Source organism: Actinia tenebrosa, unplaced genomic scaffold (genome assembly GCF_029948245.1).
Source record: "Actinia tenebrosa isolate PJP-AT-01 unplaced genomic scaffold, QUT_ActTen_1.0 PGA_scaffold3__52_contigs__length_22856419, whole genome shotgun sequence".
Classification (NCBI taxonomy): Eukaryota; Metazoa; Cnidaria; class Anthozoa; order Actiniaria; family Actiniidae; genus Actinia; species Actinia tenebrosa.
The window spans coordinates 11,134,059-11,151,129 of NW_028292580.1; the positions used below are offsets into that span (position 1 = coordinate 11,134,059).

General features: G+C 38.6%; 2 protein-coding genes, 1 non-coding gene and 1 pseudogene across 3 annotated transcripts; 3 read left to right on the top strand and 1 right to left on the bottom strand.

Moving 5' to 3' along the window:
• Positions 1-3,004: 3,004 nt before the first annotated feature.
• Positions 3,005-6,581, top strand: LOC148908548 (uncharacterized). Its single transcript, XM_089035925.1, has 4 exons — positions 3,005-3,940; positions 4,083-4,751; positions 4,933-5,260; positions 5,614-6,581. The coding sequence occupies exons 1-4, from the start codon at positions 3,143-3,145 to the stop codon at positions 6,579-6,581; spliced, it is 2,763 nt and encodes a 920-aa protein (XP_088892051.1). The 5' UTR covers positions 3,005-3,142.
• Positions 6,582-10,034: 3,453 nt separating this feature from the next.
• Trnat-agu (transfer RNA threonine (anticodon AGU)) lies at positions 10,035-10,107 on the top strand. Its single transcript has one exon. It is a non-coding gene; the product is annotated as a tRNA-Thr (tRNA).
• Positions 10,108-13,349: 3,242 nt separating this feature from the next.
• LOC148908550 (5S ribosomal RNA) lies at positions 13,350-13,469 on the top strand (annotated as a pseudogene).
• Positions 13,470-13,831: 362 nt separating this feature from the next.
• LOC148908551 (uncharacterized) lies at positions 13,832-17,071 on the bottom strand. The gene has a single exon (XM_089035926.1). It carries the CDS (start codon positions 17,069-17,071, stop codon positions 13,832-13,834), a length of 3,240 nt encoding a protein of 1,079 aa, XP_088892052.1.

The window sequence follows — 17,071 nt, forward strand, 5'->3', positions numbered from 1 at the left end:
GAAGATGAAGTTGAGCAGCCAGTTTGCGCGTCCCTTCACAGAAGGTAAAAACTTCATTTGCCGATTCGATATACTGCTATAGTATGGTAATTTTCCCCAGTCCATTTTTATACAGATACCACGTCGCGAGAAAGGAATGAAGGGCATTTTACAAAGAGACCGCTTTCCGAAAGCTAGTGAAATACGTAATCCCTTACCGGTGGCTTGGCTAAGCTGAGACAGCTTTTCAACCTCTACGAGTGCGCCGACTGGCGTGCAAAATGCATAGAGAAGGTTCGAAACATGTTTAAGATCAAAAGAAAGTAGTTTTGTTTAGAGAAAGTTCAATGAATTAGAGTGCTCGCACTAAACCCGTGAAACAAATATTAAGAGGGGTAGTCCGTAAATGTCACCTGAGGAGTGCAGAATGCGAAAAATCGAAATCGTTCAAATTTTGTCAGAATATAGGCCTTAGTGAACTAAAACTGTTGTGTAAGTTTTTCTTCGATCGGTTAAATATTTTAGGAGAACCGCGCCGAAATCCATTTTTCAGGATCACTTCCGGTTTCTGCACGCGATTTCACCCCATTCCAAAAAACCCTAAAAATCACAAAATTCCTTTGAATTTCTACAACAAACGATATAATTTTGTAATTTTGGGATACTAAACCTCATTTAGGTGGATTTATCAATCACTTTGCATAAAACAAAAATATTTCATCGATTTTTACATTATTTTCAATATTTTGAGCAATTTTTCTTACCCTACATTGCAAGGTCAATATCTCTAATGGTACATCGATTTACACAAATTAACTATTATAGGGGCCACTAGCAATGCTTTATCTTGATTTTTATCAAATAAAATTTTGGGGCACTCGAAAATTCGAATTATGGCAAGACGAAACGTAACCCCTATTTACGCATAAAATAATGACAAACTTAACTCGCTAGCGGTCACGCTTTATGCCGAAGGAAAATTAATTGGTCCATTAAACCGCTTATTAATACACAAAAAACTCAATGGAGTAAAAGATACAACCTTTATTGACATTCTGATAAATTTTTAAAAGATTTGCTGAGATATTTTCTATCGTTTTAAGACAAGCATGCTCAGTATCATTGTCGTGTGACTCGATACTAAAGGTTCGATCCTATGATTTTCGGTAATTTTCGGCATAGAATGGCTTTATAAAACTTCAATCACAATTTAACAACCTAACTAATAAAGTATGAACACTTTGTACCTTATCATACTTGATTTGTAGAGAATCAACACGTTGAAGACAGCATTACGATCCGAATAATATCTCAACAATCTGAACAGTCAAACTCTTTGCAGGATGACGTGACTACCACAGGCAACCCGTCACGGCTACGGCTAGAATTCGATTTATTTAATCGTTTCATTTCTGTTTTTACTTTCCTTTTTATACACTATTCTCGTCATTTTGTTAGGACTGTATTGGTTTTCCACGGTAAGCAGAGGTACTTCGCGTCCATTTTTTCCTTGCTCGTAGTGTAATAATAAACAAAAATGTAATAAGTTACCATGTAACAAAGCCTTTTGCAATCATTGTTAGTTTTGTGAATGTTCTAGCTATACGTATGTTGATCGCGCCCAGGGAAGTCTTGACGGAATATTATTTAATCTTTACATAAGTGCAAAGAGGTATTAATCGATGGGCACTTTAAAATCAACCTTTCGACCTAAGGACGAACCTCATGACATAAAAGGTGAGTAAAAACCAGTGGTTCTACTTCAGTTCTTAGTTGCAATCTTATTATAAAGTTACTAATTCATTTTATGTACGCAGTTATGCACTAGAAACGGTTCCATTTGTGCGAGATTATATAAATGGCTGTATGTGGTTACTCCTGCCATGTTAATGGCTCCTGTGGCTCTAGTCTTTGCAACCCTGCGGATCTCGAGTGTGTACCTCTTCAAGACTGTCACAAAAATATCAGAGGACATCTCAGGGCTCTGGATATAAGAGACTCAGCCTTGAAAACTGAGTCAGATCTTCTTTTAGCCCGAGCTGGTAAGATTTCGTTTGACTGAAGTCCTATGAAAAGACATTACTGCGTTAAAGCCGTTATCTACGTTAAAGCAGTAATCTACATCTACATTTATTTAAGACCATTAAAGGGGGTACCCATCACAGATAGTCTGTATCATATGTGTGTACTATGTGTTGATGAATAACTAACTGAAATTTCCTTTTTATATCCCCCAGGCTTATTTGATACCGACGAAGGTCAATTGAGGTTAACCGTGTGTCCTAGACATCGTGAAAAGTACGGGACTAGGTGGCGCTGTAACAAGAGGACCTGCTCTATCCCCGCTCATTTGGCATTTCATAAGTCTAGCAATCCCAAAGGAGACAGAGCTATAACGTCCTTACAGTCTAAGATCTTATATGACTTTTCTAACTTTTTGGTACCTGTCGGCTCGCGTGAGTATACCTCTTCTATGCCTCTTTATGGGCAGATCTAGGATTTTAAAGGGAATGGGGGGGGGGGGGGGGGACTTACTATACTATCACAGGGCAACTCGCGCCAATTCCACAGGAAACCTAAAACAGGCGGGTAAAAGTGAAAAACTATAATGTTTCAAATTGTTTGATTACAGTTGTTTTTACACCGAATAAGAGTTAAAGTATTCTTTCTTTCTTATCAAAGCAATATGTAAACGATGTCGGGAGCACATATCATGTAGGTTGGAATCCTCACGGTCTTCTCATGATCTAGACGATCTACAGACACATGATATCACGCCACAAATCTCTGAGCCAGTCCAAATATCTACTGATTCCAGAACTTTGGATGAGCACGAGGTTAGCTTAAAAGTCGAATACTTTTTTCCAGCGATAAATCCGATCGCTTAACTAACAAATAGCTGCATTTTTCTATTCAGGATGTAGGTGTAAAAAGTGCTGAGAGCTTGAGCAGCGACTCACTAACAGGGGCCATGGAGCAGCTGACTATTATGGACGACCCCAGTGTCATTCTTTCTGAGAGTGGCAGTACAGGTAGTACTGTTTCATCTGATGGTTACAAAGGTCGTAATCTAGCCTGTTCACGAAAGAAGCTCAACGAGTTTTTGAGTGCTTGTGGGAGATCAGATCAAACAGTTGGTCAACCGAAGAAGGCATGGCATGACATGAGCATGCGTACTAAAAAGAGTCATGTCTCCAAAGCAGCAAGTGCGATTGTGTCAGCGCTTGAGGTAATCACGCCAGGTGATGCTGGGAGCCTTTGGAATGCTGTTCAGTCCTCCCACATAGTAGAGGAGACTCTTGGGGTCCAATCTCCCATCGACATTAAATATCTAGAGGCATTGGCTGAGACTTACCGAAATGCCGCTGGCTGGGATACAAGAAGGCAGGTACTGGCAATAATGGCAGACTTGGTGCCACTGACTGAAATTCAAAAGTTCATACCAGGACTCACTGAATATCGCTTCAAAGTTGCCCGGCTACACATCTTGAAACATGGGCGTGGCGCTGCTGTTCCAATCAGTAGAACACCTAGAGTTCGAATAGATGATTTGCGACTTGATCATTTCCTTGAATTTATAACCAGCCCACACGTAATACAAGACTTGCCGTTTGGCCAGCGGTATTTGCGCCTATCTAATGGAAGCCTGCTGGAAACACCAAATGTAGTAAGGTCAATGATTCCGGCAAGAATCTGTGCACAATATCGTCAGTACTGTGAAGAAAGTGGAATAAAACCATTCAGCGAAACAACTATGAGACGGCTGCTTACAGTATGTACTGCGACAGTACGCAAGTCTTTGCAGGGATTAGATTATATATCTGCTGATGGTGCTAAAGCTTTCGATGATTTGATTGACGTGGTCTCAACGCTAGAAAACAATGGACGCGATCATTCTTGGGTTTGTCATTGTGAGAAGGCCTTGAAAGAGGGAAAGCAATACATCAAGACTGACTACAAGGTAAATAACAGAAGTTGAAAGTCATCGTAACAGTCCTGACTATTCCGCAGCCCCTAAAGCCAAAAATGAACATAAAGGGATGTTTAGCCAGTGAAACAAAATTATAACATTTATTTGTACATTTGTATGCATTCTTTCGCAGGTTCACGTTATCGAGACTAGTAGCATAGCAGACCACTGTCTGTCACATGCTCTAAGTGATCCTAAGGATACTCAGCTTGGCACCACGTGCAAACATCAACATGACCATCAGTGTTCATCTTGTGAAGAACTCAACTCAGTTCTTGACGAGATTGAGACAGCAATAACTGACTCTGCTAACAGCCTAACACCTGAGCAGTATGATGACATCACCTACACTTTCAGACAAGCAGTTGCAGCTATCAAATCTTGGAAAGCGCATCAACTTCGCTCCATCCAGCAAGATAAAGCGCGGATTGAGTTGTTGAGTAAACTGGAGCCAGATGAAGCCTTTATCACACAAGACTGGGCCATGAAATTCCTCCCGCAGAAATACCGAGAAACCCAAGCAGACTGGTTTGGGAAGCGGGGAATTTCATGGCACATCTCTGTGATAATGCATAGGTCATCAGCAGGCGCGCTGCTACACCAGACACTAGTGCACGTTATGGAAAAATGCTCACAAGATAGTGATGCAGCGATTCCCATCATGGAGCATACCCTACGATGTCTTAAGTCAGAAAACAATACGCTAACAAAAGCGTATTATCGACAGGATAATGCAGGCTGCTATCATAGCGCTGCAATGTTGTCTGCTTGTCATCTGATAAAAAAGGCAACTGCAATAAAGGTATCATGATATATGAGTAATGTAAGGGATGGTTAAAGAACCCCAAATTCATTAAAAAATAGATACTCGCTGACAAATATATATAATATACAATATATAATATAAATATATCTTGATCTAAAATGTTACTACTTATATCTTTTTCTCGTACTTACACCATTTTATCTTTATTTTCTATAAGGTGGAACGTGTCGACTTTAGCGACCCTCAGGGCGGCAAAGGCCCATGCGACCGCAAAGCCGCGACCATCAAGGCTCATATACGGCGTTACATTAATGAAGGCCATGACGTGCAAACTGCGACTGACCTATGCAATGCTATCTTGTCTCGTGGTGGAGTCCGAGGTGTTCGTGTAGCTCTTATTGATAGCAATTTTTTGCCAATACCAGCAGCTAAAATAGTTGGAATAAGCACCCTCAACAATTTCCATTTCAAGGCAAAAGGACTAACCTGCTGGAAGGCTTACAAAATAGGAGAAGGAAAGATGATTACCTGGTCAAACTTGCAAGGTCAGTAGTGGGATCATATTCAACCGTGTATAAATATCTAAAAAAAATTGGGACTAGTATTCTGTCAACCGTTAATTTTAGTTTACAGATCTTACATGAATCGATAGTGAATGTCAGTCAGTCAGTCAGTCAGTCAGTCAGTCAGTCAGTCAGTCAGTCAGTCAGTAAGTCAGCCAATCAGTCGCCCCAGTCATTAAACCAGTCAGTCGATGAGTCAGTCAATCAATATCAATTAGTCAATCACCCAGCCGATCCGAATCAACCAAATATGATTAAACGATCAACCTCTTATCAATTAATTCACTCACATCCGTATTTATGTATGTGTATTTGTATTTTTTCTCTATATTAAGTTCCAAAGACCCTGAAAATAGAGACCTTTGACAGTTCATTTAGTGAGGGTGCATTCATCGAGATCAACTCAAAACAAAAAACCAAGAAGTCGTGCAAAGTGGCAGAAAAAGAAGATGAAGAAAGCGAAGACGATTGTACAGAAAACAAGCTGTTCACCTGTCCAATCGAGGGGTGCATAAAAGTGTTTCAACGGTACTCGTCGCTTGACAACCATTTACAATACGGTAAATGTGAGCTAAAAGAAGAGAAGGCCAGCTTATTTGATAAGGCTAAAATCATGTATCATGATAAGCTTCTTCATGGCCAAGGTCCTCAACCAGAATTGAGACCAAATACAAGTGATGTCATGCCCACCGAAAAAGAAATGCATAAACGAGGCTGGGCACTGAAAACGTCCAAGAATTCCGCACGTTTCACAAAGAAACAACGACAGTATCTAGATGAAATGTTTTTTAGAGGCCAAGAAACTGGGCACAAAATGAATCCCTCAACTGTCGCGCGAGATATACGATACGCTAAGAATTTTGATGGTTCGCGTCAATTTAAAGTGGACGAATTCCTCTCACCAAGCCAAGTGCAGTCCTATTTTTCTCGCAAAGCTGCCAAGCTTAAAAAAGCAACAGTTGAAGAGCGGGTGGCCATGGAGAATGATGATAAGGTTGAGGAAGAAGAGGGGAACAGTGATGGCGATGAAGAGGATACGGCAGCTGCTGAAGATGAAGCTGCATACTCACGAGCTCGCAGTACGATACTGGAAGAATGCAACTTACAGCACCCTATTTTGTTTGAATCAATGAACCTTTGTCAGTTATTTGCAAGTAGCAAAATGTCTAAGTTGTCCATCTCCTTACTTCAGCTGATCTGCGAAGAACTGGAGTTAGACACTTCAGAAATATCAGCACGACGCAAGGCACCCTACATAAAGATCATCAGTGATGTTTTAAAAAAATGCAGCTGCGTTTCGTAGTAATATCGTTGCAGACGTAAGCCATGTTCACATGTTTTTGTGTTGACTGCGACCTCCCTTTTAGCTTTGGATACATTAAAAAACGTTTTATCTGAAATAGCCCAAGAATGTGGGCAATATAATTAAACGAAATCATATTTTATCATATCGTATCGCAAAACGTCCTTCTTTCGTTTTGCCATAGTCAGCGAGAGATTCGTATAACGCCAAAATGTCACGCTCCCACCTCAACTCCCCCCACCCCACTCCCTCCCTCTTGGATCCACCTCATTGTGGGAGACCAGAAAAAGCGACTTAGTAGTGCCATTATTAACAAATAAATGTGTTTTGTTTAAATTTGCTACGCTCCATGTTAAAAATAGTTCAGTTCGCTTCTGTCATTTAAACCTGTATATCATATTTTTAGAGCAGTCAAAATGTTACCTTTGCGGAATAAATTCAAATTCGAATAAAATTTGAAAAATCCCTTCAAAACACAAGATGAATACTTTACTCCTAAAAAGTTGTATAGAATCCATTGTAAAAAGAAAACCATCCAAATTATCGTCCAACCCATTGGTACGAGTTTATATCTCACTAAGTAATGACGGGTTGCCTGTGGTAGTCACGCCATCCTGCAAAGAGTTTGACTGTTCAGATTGTTGAGATATTATTCGGATCGTAATGCTGTCTTCAACGTGTTGATTCTCTACAAATCAAGTATGATAAGGTACAAAGTGTTCATACTTTATTAGTTAGGTTGTTAAATTGTGATTGAAGTTTTATAAAGCCATTCTATGCCGAAAATTACCGAAAATCATAGGATCGAACCTTTAGTATCGAGTCACACGACAATGATACTGAGCATGCTTGTCTTAAAACGATAGAAAATATCTCAGCAAATCTTTTAAAAATTTATCAGAATGTCAATAAAGGTTGTATCTTTTACTCCATTGAGTTTTTTGTGTATTAATAAGCGGTTTAATGGACCAATTAATTTTCCTTCGGCATAAAGCGTGACCGCTAGCGAGTTAAGTTTGTCATTATTTTATGCGTAAATAGGGGTTACGTTTCGTCTTGCCATAATTCGAATTTTCGAGTGCCCCAAAATTTTATTTGATAAAAATCAAGATAAAGCATTGCTAGTGGCCCCTATAATAGTTAATTTGTGTAAATCGATGTACCATTAGAGATATTGACCTTGCAATGTAGGGTAAGAAAAATTGCTCAAAATATTAAAAATAATGTAAAAATCGATGAAATATTTTTGTTTTATGCAAAGTGATTGATAAATCCACCTAAATGAGGTTTAGTATCCCAAAATTACAAAATTATATCGTTTGTTGTAGAAATTCAAAGGAATTTTGTGATTTTTAGGGTTTTTTGGAATGGGGTGAAATCGCGTGCAGAAACCGGAAGTGATCCTGAAAAATGGATTTCGGCGCGGTTCTCCTAAAATATTTAACCGATCGAAGAAAAACTTACACAACAGTTTTAGTTCACTAAGGCCTATATTCTGACAAAATTTGAACGATTTCGATTTTTCGCATTCTGCACTCCTCAGGTGACATTTACGGACTACCCCTCTTAATTTTTAGTGCTACTGTAAATAGTGATAATCAAACAATAGGAAACAAAGAATTCTGTATGAATTACTACTAATTAATATTCAGATACTAAATATCATTCACGGGTTTAGTGCGTGCACTCTAATACGAATAAAACGGATAAACGGATGAAAGTACGAGGCTGCAGAGGCCATTAACTTGTTTATTGCCTACTAGTAATAGAAGACCTCCTCGGCTCGAACGTAGTGTTTTCACATTACAGACTACGTGTCATTCCCTTGAGAATAAGATTCTTTGTTTGTGTTGTGTCTTAAACAAAGGAATGATCCTCTGGTGAATGGTACGTGAAAACATTATGCCCAAGCCGATTAGGTCTATACCTATGACTTTAAGCAATGTTAAGCTTAAGTTGAAGCCGAATTGGCACTATAGATTTCTAAAGCGCCTTCACTATTTGTTAATGTTAATAAAGTGATATCATCATTACAACAATTGATGCCACCCAAAAAAGTGATAAAGCGGTGACAAAATAAGTGTAATGAGAGGACTTGTCTCGGAAAAGGAAAAAGTCAACTGGTAATACCGTTTACGGTATGTTGGTTCGAATCCAACATGACTTCCAATGAGACAATGAGATATAGACGTTATTCAAAAAGGGGGAATCCTTTAAAGTAATACTTTGTAGTTGTTTTTGAGTGCTCATCGTAAAGCCTACCCTCTTGAAAATACTTGGTAGCAGTTTGAGTGACAACCGTTGAATATTCAATGAGATATAGACCTAATCCCAAAGGGGGGAATCCTCGAAAGTCAGGTTGGCACTTGCTGCAATGATATGTGGAAGTAATTCAAGGGGGGAATCCTCTAAAACGACATTTGATAATTGTTTTTGAGTGCTCATCGTAAAGCCTACCCTCTGAACAACACTCCTTTAGAGAATTAGTGAAAACCATTGAATATTCAATGAGATATGAACGTTATCCAAAATGATATTGATACATTCGATGAAACTTGTGCCTTGCTTGTTCCAAGAAAAACAAATAAAATTCACTACAAAAATGGCTGCCATCACCTTGTAGGAATCAATGAATCCTACCAAATCATGTTTGAAACGTTGTTCAAACGTTTTCCAGTAACGATAAAAAGTCGTAAGCAGTAAACTGAATGAAAAGTATGTATCCAGTGTGTTACCTAATGTAGTTTAGTACGATCTCTCGAAACAGGTTGTAGAAAGTTTGTTTGCTCACCAGTATATTTCACCCATGGGAAACAAGATGTTTATTCATTTGCTCTCAATGAATTAATCAGCACGTGATTACTGAGCTGCAAAGGGCCTATTAGTGTACCTTAATAATGCATTTGTTTTTGAGGTTCAAAGTCTTACTTTTTAACAACCGACCTCTTGTCTTTTATACCTAAAGATACTTGAATCTTTATATTTGACCATCCTATCTCGAGTGATATCGATTAAACATTTATGCAATATCCAACCCGGAGAGTAATGTGATAATAGCATAACTAACATGATTAACTTCAATTAATTACTGATCTTATCAAAATCCATTGTTTTCAGTCTGCATTATCCCAACGAATGCATAGAGGAAAATCAGACATATTTAGTTCATTCATTTATTTTCCCTCAGTAAAATTGATGTAGAATTCACGTCGCGCTATGTTCATAAGACTACTAACCCATGATTGTGCTTCATGTGGTTATAGAGCCTGATTAGTGTGTAGTAAACTAGGGATGAACATTCAGCTCGATCAAAGTATAACAACTTAGACCGCACACCGTTCTACGAAGCACCCGTGAAGCAAAGCTCATCCAGCTTATCCACGTCTTAAATATTCTACACTTCTATTGCCATCTTTGTCTAAATGTTTCTTATGATAGAATCTTAATATCTGTGCCTTTGTAGCTCAGTGGTTAGAGCACTGGTCTAGTAAACCAGGGGTCGAGAGTTCGAGTCTCTCCAAAGGCTTTCTATTATTATTTCCTTGGATTTCTTATGAGTACATATTTTTGTAAGTTTGACTGGAGTTAAAATGAGCTCTATCCTCATCGATCTCGCGTTGCTAATATATGATAATCGATTAGATTACTCACTTGGTACGAATCCGCTGAGCTGCTCAGACGTTCCGTCCCCTCTCTCCCGGACAGATCTGCCAAAGGATAAAGAGGTCTTAACCTTCTATGGCCAAGGAGTATCGGCAAATGGATTAGGTGTGTATAAGACCTTATCATTTATCCCTTTGTTTTATCATTAATCCCTTTCCCATCTATGTTCTATCATTTATCCCTTTCCCATCTATGTTTTATCATTTATCCCTTTTCCATCTATGTTCTATCATTTATTCCTTTCCCATAACAATGAAAATAATTTTTTAAAAAACTGTTATGAATGTCGTGCTCTGATTGGTTTGGAGCGCGTGCTTTATGAGAGCACATTGCACCCGCGCGCTTTCCGTTGCTTTATTCCTATCTATTATTGTAATTTGTATTTTATAAAAGAAATAAAAAACTTGCTTGCTGTGCTGTGTGCCGTTATAAAGCACTTGGGGATTGGCAGAACACTCGAGAAGTGTCCAGAAGCACTCCGCTACGCGTCGTGCTTCTCCTAACACTCTCGTGTTCTGCCAACCCCCGCGTGCTTTATGGCAGCACACACCACGTGCGCGCGTTTTCTATTTCTTCATCCCTTTCCCATCTATGTGTAGGACTCAAGAAAAATTGGAAAATTTTACTCCCTTTTTCATTTTTGGCAAATGGCGTAATTCATCGGATAAAATCAACCAAACATACCCCAATCGTAAATTCCCTGTTATAATATATATAAATATATTAAATATATTTTCACCAATTCAAGTGAAAGCGGTCATAATTCGAGCGATACATGGGACTTAGTGTGCCGTATAATAAACACAAATAGTGCATTTGGTTTTTGAGGTTCAAAGTTCTTTTTAGTATTTGGTTTAAGGACTTTTAATTTAACAAACGATCTCATGTCTTGTTTACCTAAGGATGGTTGCATCTATACATTTGACCATCCTCTCGAGTGATATCGATAAAACAGTTATACAATATCTAACCCTTTAAGTAGAGTAATGTGACAGTAGCGTAACTAACATAAGTACCTTACGAGAACAAGGGGGGATTAGCTCAAATGGTAGAGTGCTTGCTTAGCATGCGGGAGGTACCGGGATCGATACCCGGATTCTCCAAGTAACGTTTTTTGCTGAAGCTTGTTTCTATTCAAATGCATGATTACTTTCTGATCTGATCTAGGCTATAGCGAAGCGCAACCGTTACGTCATCAAGACTAAGAGAAAGGCGAAATTCAGACAAGCAAACTTACAAGTTTACTTTGAGCAGATAGTTTTCACAGCCGATCGCACTAGAGCTTACTGACTTAAAATGGGGTATTATTCTATATTATTTTTGCTATAGCTTTTTTCTATTTAAATGCACGATTACTTTTTGATCTGAACTAGGTTATTGATGTACTTAATCTTACAGATTTGTATGTTTTGAACAAATGAACAAATGAACAGATGAACAGATAGACAGATGAACAGATGAACAGATGAACAGATGAACAGATGAACAGATGAACAGATGGACAGATGGACAGATGGACAGATGAACAGATGAACAGATGAACAGATGAACAGATGAACAGATGAACAGATGAACAGATGAACAGATGAACAGATGAACAGATGAACAGATGAACAGATGAACAGATGAACAGATGAAAAGATGAAAAGATGAACAGATGAACAGATGAACAGATGAACAGATGAACAGATGAACAGATGAACAGATGAACAGATGAACAGATGAACAGATGAACAGATGAACAGATGAACAGATGAACAGATGAACAGATGAACAGATGAACAGATGAACAGATGAACAGATGAACAGATGAACAGATGAACAGATGAACAGATGAACAGGTGAACAGATGAACAGGTGAACAGATGAACAGATGGACAGGTGAACAGATGAACAGATGGACAGATGAACAGATGAACAGATGAACAGATGAACAGATGAACAGATGAACAGATGAACAGATGAACAGATGAACAGATGGACAGATGAACAGATGGACAGATGGACAGATGGACCGATGGACCGATGTACAAATGAACACATGAACACATGAACACATGAACACATGAACAAATGATGCAATAGTCACTGAGTCTAAGGCGAATAATTGCTTTAGCATTTTTGTGTCTACTACATATTAATAAGCAGTAGACACTGTGCCATTGAGTTTACCCATATATACTTCATATCCTATTTGACTAGCGAAAAATAAAGTTAAATGACAACGTTCATCCCGGTGTAAAGGTTGTAAAACTTCGGACTACTTTCGGATCCCACGTGCACAGCTAGCGGCGCATGCCGAGGATAGCCGATGTTATCCGAAGTCCCGCGTACAGGCTGGTCAACTTGGTTGCTCTGTTTGTGACTAGTACAAGTAGCTAAAAAGAATCACCAATTTAAAATAAAAACAAAAAGTGTTCTCACCAGTACAGACAGGTGACCGTTAACTGCAAAGGGCCTATTCCCCATGTATCGCTTCGAATCCTCATGCTCGGTGGAAAAATTATGCCAAAACATTTCCCACACCGGGAATCGAACCAGGTCCACGGCATACAAAAATGAAAAGGAGATTAAAATGTTCCTAATTATTCGGCAGATTCTCACACAAAAAACGGTGACTCGAAATAAAGAGGAATGACAACCTGATCACAAGAGTGAAAAACAACGAAAAGACATGACGAAAAGAAGAAAGGAATAAAATACAATAACGTCATAGCAGAGCAAAGTTTTGATCCTTGGACCTCTGGGTTATGGGCCCAGCACGCTTCCACTGCGCCACTCTGCTGACAACTTTTTCACTATGAATAGGATTAATAGGAGCAATCAACCAAAATGAATCTTTATAAATTGAGTAGGGTGTTTAACTTTTTTTTAGCCCGCGAACTGTTAATATCCGAGTAGTAATAGGCGCCATAGGACTTCCCCTTGACTTTTCGATGGCTTCATTTCACTTTATTCATTCAACTGTTTATTTTTACTACTCTATTCATTGCGGTTCTGGTTTTCTGTTTGTTTTTTAGTGTTATTTTCTTCCGTTCTAGAAAAGTTTGCAGACGCTTAAATCGTGATGCAGCATACAGTAGCATAAGTTGTGCAATCTCTTCTGTCTACGGCCATACCACCGAGAAAAAAACGGTTCTCGTCCGATCACCGAAGTGAAACTCGGTAGGGCCAGTGTAGTACTTGGATGGGTGAATACCTGGGAATAACTGGTAATAATAATAATAATATTAAAAAAACTTTATTTAAAGAGGGGACACACAACAGTTACAATAAAACACATCGTACTGAAAACCCAGTGGCCCTCTGAAAATTATAAAAATGGAAATGAATCAACAAAATTTAACAACAAACTAAACGTGAATAATAAATAAATAAAATTAAGGAATATCTAATAAAAAATAATAATAATAACGTAAGACGTTTCCTCCAAGCCAAGAGCACCGCAGCACAGCTCCACTCCAAGTCCTCAGGCCGCAACCTGAAAGACCTGGGGTGAAGCTGGCACGGAGCCCCTCATGACTCAGAACAAACGCCTTACATCGTTACTAAAATGAGCATGACTTTCATACAGTTGATCAAATAATCTAATAAAATGTTAAACTTTCTTTCTGATATCCTAAGTATTTAACGTACAAACCCTTTTTGAGGCCCTTAATTGATTGTGATTGCTTAATGTCATTGTTCATACTGTTCCATAATTTAATGGCTCTGACAGTAAAAGTTCTACCACACTCGGTCTGTCGAAGAAAGAGGGGGCACCTAAAATTATATTTCTTAAAACGAGTATTTCTATTATGTATATCAGCGTTCGTAAGAAGGTTTTTATTCATATATTCAGGGGTCTGTCCATTAATTCTCTTATACATAAGTGCTCCGGTAGTAATAAGTGTTTCTTGATAAAATGGTATCCAATCGAGAGAATTGAACAAGTCTATCGATCTAGAGTTCATATCTGCTTCTGTGATAATCCTTGCAGCCCTCTTTTGAAGACGGAATAGTCTATTAAGACTATCTGAAGAGCATGATGACCAGACAGGAGAAGCGTAACTTAGAGTTGGTTTTATAATAGTACTGTAGTAGATTTCCCTTTGTGAACGCTTCAGATACGGACTAATCCTTCGCAGAACACCAATACGCTTAGATACCTTAGATGATAGCTCCTCGACATGTGCTTCGTAAGTTAAGTCATCGTCTAAGACCACACCAAGAAGTTTATGCTTTTCAACTTGTTCTATATTTGATCCATTGATTGTTAAGTTGAATTGGGATTGTTCACTGTTCATGCGTTTCCGTAGGCGTTTACCAGCGACAAGCATGGCCTTTGTCTTGCAATCATTGACAAATAACTTATTTATCCTAGACCACTGACTGATAGAACTCAAGTCCTCATTCACCTTGCTAGATAACACAGGGCTATTTACCTTTGAACTTAATGATAAAGTAGCATCGTCTGCGTAGATTGTTACTTTCGAGTTTGAAATGTAAAGTGGCATGTCATTGATAAAGATCAGGAACAAGATTGGTCCCAAAATGGAACCTTGTGGGACACCATGCTGTATCTCTAGAAGAGAGGATGTTGTAGAGTTCACTTTAACATATTGTTGTCGGCCAGATAAATATGAGGTAAACCACTGAAATGCCAAATCCTCAAATTGGTACATTTGCAGTTTTCTAAGAAGAATACCATGATTAATGGAATCAAAAGCCTTTTTAAAATCGATGAATAACGAGCCGGTGACTTTGTCACTGTCCATATAAAAAAGGATCTGATCGGTAAGATGAATAAGCGCAGTGGCAGTTGAATGTTTAGCTCTAAATCCTGATTGATATTTGTAAAGAAGGTTAAATTCTTGAAGGAATGAGTTCAGTGACCTGGCAACATGCTTTTCAAAGATTTTTGAAATAACAGATAAGACGGAAATAGGACGGTAATTACAGCATTCCTCACGTGGCCCAGCTTTGTGGATTGGACTAACCTCGGCTATCTTCCACTGACTGGGAAAGGTGCCTTTGGCTATCGATTTATTGAAAAGCGTGGAAATAGGATCAGCTATCACAGGGGCAACCAGTTTTAGGATCTTTGTACTGATTCCATCAGGGCCTGTTGCTTTATTAATAGGGAGTTTTTGAATAAGATCTTTAACTTCCTCACATGTTATAAACGGTATTTCAAAGACATCCTCTTCCCCAAGCCTCGATGATATGAAATATCTTAATTTATAATCAGTGAAGTTATTGTCATTACACTGCAATTCATTGGAGAAAGTTGAGGCGACATTCACAAAAAACTGGTTCATAGCATCCGCGATGTGTTTTGGATCTTGGATTTTTTCATTGTCAATCTTCAACTCAGAAACCCTTGTTGATGTTTTTGCTGTTCCATTTAACACTTTTATTGTGTTCCAGATTCCCTTTGGGTTTCCTTTATTCTTCTCAATTGTCGTCCGAAAATAGTTTCTTTTAGCTTTCTTGAAAAGATTATTAGTCTTGCATTTCAAGTGCCTAAACAATGTCCAATCTTTAGGAACATTTGTTTTTCTAGCTCTTTTTAGGCATTTGTCTCTTTCCATCATTGTAGTTTTGATTTCTTTATTGAACCATGGGGGTTGGAATCTTCTTTTAATTCGTTTACTTTTCAGAGGTAAATGCTTATCCAACACGCTATTCAACATCTTTTCAAATACTTGTAACGAATCGTCGACGCCATCGTTTGTCCAAGCTTCATCCCAAGGGACTGATGAGAGTGCAGCAAGTAACATATCAGGATTAAGGTTTTTTGTCACTCGGTATTTGCATATGGTATGATTTGCGTTCTTTGTTGATCTAATAAACTTTCGTCGGCAGAAAATCGGTAAATGATCTGATAGACCAATATTTGGAGTTATAACATCAGAAATGTACTGAGGATGCGATGAGTAAATGTGATCCAGACATGTTTTAGATGATGGTCTTGTAACACAATTGACGAGTTGAACGAAATCCAAGCTCTTGAGTACTTTAGCCAGTTGATGTTTCTTGTAACTTGGCTTCAAAATATCCAAATTAAAATCTCCAACGATGTGTATTTCTCCTCTCCTTTTGATGTATGCACTTTCAATGTTTTTCCCAAGTGCCAAATCATATTGTTGGTCTGCTGACGGTGGACGATAAATAGCACCGAATAATGTGCTCCTTTTTGAATGAAAGGGATTTATATTCAACCACAAAGCTTCGATATTGGTCTGATTTAGTGATAATTCTTGATTCGATATTAGATACTTAGAAACAAAAGCCAATATTCCTCCACCTCTTTTAGGTCCATCTCGGTCTTTCCTGTAGAGATTATAGCCAGGTATCGAGAAAGTAGCGTCGACATTAGATGAAAGAACAAGGTATTTGATTTGTTCAAATTTCGTGTCCGTGAGTCTATTTATGTTCCATTGACCAACTCTGATTCCAGTGGAAGGCAACTGTATAGAGGCAATTGAAACTTCGCCATCTTCGTTGATTTTACCCTGGTTGCAGCAACTAGATCCTTCCTTGGGTCCCGGGTTCAGCTGAACATCGCCAGAAACAAGAATTTTCCTGATGGAAGAGTCAGTGAGTAACTGGAATGTTAAACATGAGGTCGAAGAGTGATATTTCGAAATTCTTGACAAGAAGAACCTTCGACAAGTTTTCGGTTTTCCGCTGGGATAATAATGATTACTACGGCCGAGAGCTCTATAACATGTTGACGATAACTTTCGAGTGTATTTGGAAGACTCTGGTGGACTATATTGTACAAACAGGACAAGATAAAAAATAAACCACACGGAGCACCAAAGAGCGTGACCGACCGCCAT